Source organism: Canis lupus, chromosome 29, assembly GCF_003254725.2.
Source record: "Canis lupus dingo isolate Sandy chromosome 29, ASM325472v2, whole genome shotgun sequence".
NCBI lineage: Eukaryota > Metazoa > Chordata > Mammalia > Carnivora > Canidae > Canis > Canis lupus.
In genome coordinates, this window is record NC_064271.1 from 28,901,155 (window position 1) to 28,909,203 (window position 8,049).

Sequence of the window (8,049 nt, forward strand, 5' to 3'; positions counted from 1 at the left end):
CACACGTGGGCACACATGAGCATGATGGGGAGGGGCAGAAGGAGAGAGACTCTCAATCAGACTCGGCGCCAAGCCCAGAGCCCAACGTGGGGCTCAACCTCACCACCCACAAATCACAACCCCAAGATCACGACTGGAACAGAAACCAAGAATGGGATGCTCAACCAACTGTGTCACCCAGGTGCCCCCAAAAGATTTTTTTAATTAATATTAATTTCCCAGTATAGTGCGGTCATGTTGAAGGAGTGACATAATATGTCTGATGAGAAACAAACCAACATGAAGTTGATTCCTTTTGGAATGTATTAGCCCTTAGGGGAACAGGATATATCACCTGGCTTCCCATAGCTCCCGACACCAAAGTACAATATAATACAGGCATATAAAACAGGGGGACCAAAATTGTTGACGCTTGTGCACAGGCTCTCTCATATTAACAGTTGTAACATTTTACTTTGGAGTTTTATTTAAACGACCTCAGCATTTTGGATCACAGTTTGGGAGTGCTTAAGGGTTTGAGACTGGGTTTGTTGGTACCCTCTCATACGTCCGAGTACAGGTAACATTGTTCACAGCACTTTCCTAGGAGACAAATGAAGGGATAAGATATTTCAGTGTTGTTGGTGAAACTGACTTTTAGAACAATGGAAACTAAGTACTATCCGTACATATTCCTTAAAAATCTTAAAGAGATCTATGTAGACAAATGTAGATACCAACTATTTATTAGCTGACTTTGCCATATGTGTATGGCAAATCATATATATGGTAGATTTGGTTATACATATTTATGGTATATAATGCACATGTGTGTGTATGTATACACACACAAAAACAAAGCAAATAGTATAAAAATTGAAGTCCTTATTAAAACATTTTATTGTCTACAGTGAAGCCTTTTTGATAATTATATACTCTACATATTACGTCTATGTAGTATTTTGTGGGTTTTAGGGTACCAATATATACATGATAGTATTTAATTCTCTCAATAAAAACCATGAAGACAGTCCTATATTTTTTTAAGTAAACTCAGTCTTGGAGAGGATAAATGACTTGTCCAAAGTCATAGAAGTGCTGAATGGCAGAGACGGAAGTGAACATTTTGGATTCTGAATCTATATTCTTCCTAATCAATTAAAAATATATTTGTTTGGTAGTTAATGTCACTATTAAGGAGCAGTAAAATCAAGTATCTTTAGTCTTCCACTTATTACTTTATAAAGAAATGTACTCTTCATTATTGAAAGAAAAAATATCCCTACATTAAGAAATGAGGATAGGGTGAGAGGTTTTTTTGAGGGGTTACTTCTACATAATTCTTACATATTTCCTTAGAACCATGTGATACTAAAATTGCCATTTTATTAATTTTGATGGAATTAGGGATTTAGGAAAAAATTGCCATTTTATTAATTTTGATGGAATTAGGGATTTAGGAAGAAGAATCATTGACATATTTCCCTCTACTGTGTAGAAGTGAGGAAGATGACCTGAGAAGTCATCTCATGGGGAGCAGAATGGACTCAAAAATGTATACTTTAAAATTAAGCCAACCTGGCTTTTAATCCCAGTGCCGCCATGTTTTATGAGCTGAATATCCTCAAATTAAGTCAGTGGCTGAATCTCAGTTTTCTCACCTGTTAAGTGGGCTAATTAGTCTTACCACACAGGATTATGGCGAGGATTGGGTAAATAATATATGAAAATGAGCAGACACGGTAGTCATGGAAATTTAGCTTTTAATTGTGTCAACTCATCCATATACCAAGTAGACACCACCTAAGATTTGCATTAATTTAAATTTCCTTTTTATGTGTTTGTTTGGTATTGAGCTGGAAACAGTGAGAAATTAATCCTGGTATGGAGCAATAGATGAACAATAACTCACAATCTTTCTTGCACAAATGTATGCTTCTTTTGGCTTATGTACAAGTCAAAGAATTAGGCAATGGAATTCTTTATTTTCTTTAGCTTTATAGTTCCTCAACCCATGCACATTTTATAATATTTATGATTATACATTTATCTGCCAATGTTTTCCCCCCATTCTTATAAAGCAAGAGAAAAAAATTACATTTGCTTCCATTATTTTAGAACAAGCTATCTGAATGATTTTATATTTAGGTGTTATAGCAGGTGACCCAAATAATGACAAGTAGCTCACTCACCACCACCATTTTTCCATCCACCAACTTTCTCCTTATGGTGTTCTCTTTGCCATCCCAATCCTGAACTTGAATCAAAGAGTCATTATCTAAGGTTACCACACTCTGAAAAACAGACAAAACCGAATTCAGCTCAGATTGTCACATTTGGGCATTTTATGAAGCACCAAATTCTTGTCAGCTGTTGTGATACTCTCAGCTTTAGAATAGTGTTTACAGTTTCATTTATGTTTTTTTTTTTTCATTTATATTTTAAGACTTGGTCAGCACTAAGTTTGTTGGCCGATTCTTCTGCAGGGGGAAAAGGTTTTATAAGAGTAAACATATAATGTTATCTTGAAAAATAAGTAAAACTCTCTTTTCCCTGAGAAATTAAGAGGGAGAGATCCCCTGTGCCCTCATTTCCTGTCCCCTCTCCACCGCACACACACAGAAACTTCTCCAACCCCATCACAATGCTGAATATGTATACTAAGTTAGAAAGCAGTTCCCTTTGTCTGAAGCCACTGGGGCCTGTGGTTAACTTGGTACTGTGGCATAACCTCACCTATACTGGTTAATACAAGTTTTATTCATTGTAGCTTTATGCATAGAAAAGTGCTACAAACTAGAAGAGCAGAACTTTTGTTTTTGAGAGAAAAATCTAGAGAAATGATTTTCAAAATGTGTCTGTTGAGCATCTGCATCAGAAATATTAGAAACACAGTTTTCAGGTGCCTACCCCAGACATGAGAGCCTGTGGGAATGGGACCTCCAAGTAGGCACTTTTCACAAGCTTCACAGATGTACATATAGATACATTGGTATCTATATTAGAATTTAAGGTCCTCAGATTTAGGTTTTAGATGAATTTGCTCTAATTGTTTATTTACTTAGAATAATTTTGAATTAACATTCTTATGACGTGTATCTGAAAGAGTGTTGAAGGCCTCACCTTGGTTTTATGGCCACCTGGTGTGGTTTCCTCAAACTCTTCCCCCAGTTTAAAGGAGATCTTATTATTTTTAAAGATGCTTTTGGTTTTTATAGTGATCCAATCTTCCTGAGTACTGATGGTCACAGTGGGTTTTGCCAGACAGGCAAGTTTCCTGCTGGCTCTTCCTATCCCTGGAAACCAGATAAAAGGACATCATAGTTGAATCTGCTGCTGGCTTTAGAAACTCATGTTAGCTGTATAATTCTTTATTATCTAGGAGGTTTGTGAGTTAAGCAGATTTAATGCTTCATGAATGCAAATATCTGAAGCTAGCATCACCATCATTATAAATTAAAATAGATTATATTTTACAGGAAAACAATAGTCCCTAGTTTGGGCTAGTGGTTGTCGTGTTTCTTTAGTCCAGTAGTTATTGATCTTGTTGGTTCATGAATGTCCTTGAAAATTTGATTACAGCGATGAACCATCTCCCTATTTTAAAATGCACTCATTTATACAGATGAAATAGTTTGGTATGATTATTCAATCTTTATCTCTTCACTTGCGTTCTTATATGTACACATATATAGAGTTTGTTTTTTCCATTATGTTTATTTTATTGTGCTAAAGTACATATAACATAGAGCCGCCTGGGTAGCACAGTCACTTAAGTGTGGGACTCTTGGTTTGGGCTCAGGTCATGATCTTAGGCCATGGGATCGAGCCCAGCACTGGGCTCTGTACTCAGTGTAGAGTTTGCTTGAGACTCTCTTCCTCTGCTCCCCCTCACACACTCTCTCTCTTAAAATAAATAAATCTTTAAAAAATAAAATACAGGGATCCCTGGGTGGCGCAGCGGTTTGGCGCCTGCCTTTGGCCCAGGGCGCGATCCTGGAGACCCGGGATTGAATCCCACGTCGGGCTCCCGGTGCATGGAGCCTGCTTCTCCCTCTGCCTGTGTCTCTGCCTCTCTCTCTCTCTCTCTGTGTGACTATCATCAATAAATAAAAATTAAAAAAAATAAAATAAAATAAAATAAAATACATATAAAAGTTATCATTGTAACCATTTTAAAGTATTTAAGTGATATTAAGTACATTCACAATATTAAACAACCATCAACATATATATGAGATTTTTAAAAATATAAATATTTTATTATAACAATTATTATTCAACTTTTTCAGATTTTCTGTTTCAATACATATAGATATAAATTTTTGTCATTGCTACATAATAGTTTATAGGATGTGTATATTAATATTTATTTCATCTCTCTCCCTATTGATGGACATGTAGTTTGTTTCCACTTTTTCTTATTATAAATAATACTATTGTGAACATTCTTTTTTTTTATTGTGAACATTCTTATACACCTAGCTTTGTGCAGTACATGTAGGACTCTTTTCTATAAAATACTATCACATATACAACAATACGTAAGTTAAATTTCTAAGAGAAGATAAATTAGAGAAACACTTCTAATATGGTTCATGAATTCATAATGTGAAACATGATAACAAGTTGTGATATATTAGATAATAATTCCCAAAGATATTCACACCCTAATCCCTAGAACCTGTGAATGTCATTTTATACGCCAAAGGGGAATTGTAGATATGGTTAACTCAAGGATCCTAAAATAGGGAGCTAATCAGACATGTGGACCCTAAATGTAATCACAATTTCATTAAACAAAAAGGAAGGGGGATATTAGACTACAGAAGAGGAGAGGGCAATATGACAACAGGAGCGGAGATTGGCACGTTGTGGCCATACAACCAAGGAATGCCAGCAGCCGCCTAAGCTGGGAAACAAAATCTATTCTGAAGATCTTCTAAAGATTTAGAGCAAATGCTTGCAAAAATGATTATTTATAAAAATAATTATGACTTTTTGCTTGAAATTATTTATGGAAAGCATTTTCATTTATTATATGATGCACATGTGTTTTGTCTGTGCAATCTATGTAAATCCATGATAAGTTACATGGGGGTGAGGGTTCTGTCGATTACAAACTAATTTTGCATAGGTACGTACTGAACCAATGTTGATCGTTTCTATGTGATTATTTCTATGTTTCTACTGGAGGGAGGGACAGGTCCAAGATTAACCTGATATCATGCAGACCAAGTTTCTGTGCTATCATTTCTCTCATTTTTACTGGCTATGATATGCAGGTAAAAATGGCTCACCCAGCTCTTTCATATATTCTTCAAAATTTTCACAAGAAATGGATTTCCATTTTCCCTGGAGCTGATCAACCATTCTGTCTAAATTGATCTTAAAGAAAAATAATATCATTAGGATGAGTATATTGTTGCTTCCTGAAATAGTGTTAGAACTCGTTTTTAATACAATTCTTGTGAATAGTACAGAAAAGTCAGTTTGGGGGGGAGTTAGGAACTCTAATCCTTGTCATCTTTCCTTAATAGTAAAGCAGGAAAGCTCTCTCAAATGTAAGCTGGTCAAGATGAAAATGGAAACAATTTTTGGCAGGACCAGATATAATTTTTCCATCTCTAATTTAGGATCAAAACTAGGTTTATAAATTCTAGTTCCTTCCCTAAGAACAGCAACACACACATACACATAGCAACACATAAGAAGTGGAACTAGGCAGCTATGTTTATGCCATAGGACCCCTTTGTCTCTCTTTCTATGACCAAGGTGTTCTAGAATAAGCCAATTTGTCAGCTGTTTAGAGATCTTATCATACTCTCGTTCTTGATAATTTGAACCAAAAATCAGAAAGATTTCATAGATGGTATTTGGCATTTGAACTAAAAAGTTAAATTTAGCGAGGGCTAGAACAATCATTTTAGCCATGTACATATGGAGCAAGAGAATGAAACATAGAAAAAAGGAGAGAGTCTGTTCACACACATGCGCACACACACACAGCCTTGTTATTCATGCTTTTCCAGATGTCAGCTCAATTTCTCATAAGCTTACAGAGTTGTCATTGCATAAGAACACCAGATATCTTCTAGTAAACCCCCTCAATTTAGGCTAGGTTCTCTTGCTTCCAATCTTGACAGAAATACTCTGATGTCCACTGATATCTTGTAAGGAATCAGAACAGAGGATAAGGAGTAAAAGAGGAAAGACACCAACTAGAGGATATTTCCAAAGTCAAGAGACAAGCACAGCCTTACACTTAAACGCCATCAGCTCTGAGAGCATCATTGTTAACCCTAGGCAATGCTTGGTGTCCATATTGCTAACACAGAGTTATTAAGAAAAACTGAAATCATAAAATTATTTTGACAGAGAAGAAAAGCCTTTTGTAACAATTCCTATTAAAATGTTAAATCTCCAATATATCTATAAATATCTGTAAAAGCATTTACCCAAGCCAATGATCTCACTGATAATTATTCAACTAACGTTTATGGAGCACCTAGTATTATATGCCTAATATGAGGCTAAGCAATTTTACATAAACCATTGATTTAATGTCCCAACTATGGTTGAAAAAGATATCATAGCTTGTTTGTTCCTTTCCTGTGTTAGGAAGTTTACCTTTATGATTTTTTCTTACATTAATGTATATAAATTATAGTTATCCCCACTCAATCAAATAGCATGAGGCTGAAGTCAGGAAATGACTCACCACTGAAGGTACTAAAGATATTAAGATTAGGCACTGAAATTACTAAAATTCCTAGGATTTTTTTTTTTTTTTCAAGAAAATGTCAAATGTGTTGCCTCATGTGTTGGGTGCATACTGATCCTCCAACATGAGGAAATCAACCATTGGAAATCATCTCCTTGAAGACGTTGTCATATTGGAAGCACAGCATTGGTCTCTATTGCTGGCAGGTTAGACTCAGAGAAGTGTCAGTAACATAGTAGCCAGGCTTGTCCTCTGTCTCTGCTCATGTGGTGTCTCTGTTCATGTGCTCATCGCATCAATTCAAAGACCGGCCATGTCCACTTAGTTGCTCACTGCCTATTCAGTGATGGAGGCTTTCTGGTGTCCATTCATCAAAAATCTTCACACATTCCTCGTTGACAAACTTCTGTGTCTTCAATTTTTCAGTCCTTTTCCTTCCAGACCCCTGACCAGCCCATCAGAATATTCTTTCTACCCATGAGAATGTCTTCATTCTCACCTCAGACCACTGCTCCCTCCACACAAAATGAGTAAAGGTTGCCCCACTCTGGGTTTTGTCCATTGGGATGAGTTTTCAAGCCCCCTTCCACCCCAGGTGTGATTAAACTACTGCAACTGGCATCCATACACTAAGCTGACCTGCCCATGAAACATGTTCAAGCCCTTCTTACTCTTTCAGCTGGTTACACAAAGTCTAGGAATGGTCGGAGGGAGGGGTGCTGGTACACCCAGGGTGTGTGACATGAGGATCGGGGTTACCTGCTCCTGCAGCTACTTCACATCTCCGGGTCTTGCTCTGCTTTGATCCCAGATGCACAACCTGGATCTTATTTTGGAATGCTGGGCTTGACAGAACCCAGCTCACAATGGACAGTTCCAGACACATGGTTACTTGGTGTCTTATACTCTAGAATTCTGTCTCTACTACTCCCCAGTGACACACCAGGAACTCCTTTCAAAACCATATAAGTTTCTGTTGCAGGCAGCACCGTCTTGCTCTGAAACCCCAGAGGTCTGTGTTGTGGCGCTTCCACTGTGGCTTCATCTATATGCCACACTCATATTTCCCCATCACTAATACCTCCAATGGCTTAGGATTTGCCAGGTCATGTGGCCCAAGAGACAGGGCTGTGTGTATGGCAATTCTCACTTTCCAGGCCTCATTTGGAGCAAGGAGCTGTGCCTGTCACCCAATGTGTGGGCTGGAGCACATTCCTAGACATGGAATGTATTGCCACCATAAGCCAAAGGATCCTACCAGAATTTTTATTTCCTTCTTTCTTGTACAAAGGCAAGATGTAGCAATTTGTCTTTTGGAAGAGATGTCCTCACTTGCCCTTGACCCA

At 37.2% G+C, this 8,049-nt stretch overlaps 1 protein-coding gene across 2 annotated transcripts; it reads right to left on the bottom strand.

Annotated features, from left to right (window-relative positions):
* Positions 1-433: 433 nt before the first annotated feature.
* Positions 434-7,604, bottom strand: FABP12 (fatty acid binding protein 12). 2 transcript variants are annotated; one of them, XM_025433691.3, is made up of 5 exons: positions 7,463-7,600; positions 5,280-5,367; positions 3,103-3,275; positions 2,172-2,273; positions 434-582 (listed from the first exon to the last, which is right to left on the bottom strand). In XM_025433691.3, exons 2-5 carry the CDS (start codon positions 5,350-5,352, stop codon positions 508-510), a joined length of 423 nt encoding a protein of 140 aa, XP_025289476.1. In that variant the 5' UTR covers positions 5,353-5,367; positions 7,463-7,600; the 3' UTR covers positions 434-507. The 2 variants fall into 2 exon arrangements, with proteins under 2 accessions (XP_025289476.1, XP_035564321.1); XM_035708428.1 differs by lacking the exon at positions 5,280-5,367 and having other exon boundaries at positions 7,463-7,604.
* Between the last annotated feature and the right edge of the window lie 445 nt (positions 7,605-8,049).

Coding starts and splice junctions, on each gene's coding strand:
- FABP12 (XM_035708428.1), bottom strand. CDS start 7,589: ATGTGTCTGGAACTGTCCATTGTGAGCTGGGTTCTGTCAAGCCCAGCA. Junction 2,274..3,102: donor CAGGTGGCCATAAAACCAAG/GTGAGGCCTTCA, acceptor TCTGTTTTTCAG/AGTGTGGTAACCTTAGATAA. Junction 583..2,171: donor TGGATGGAAAAATGGTGGTG/GTGAGTGAGCTA, acceptor TTTGTCTCCTAG/GAAAGTGCTGTGAACAATGT.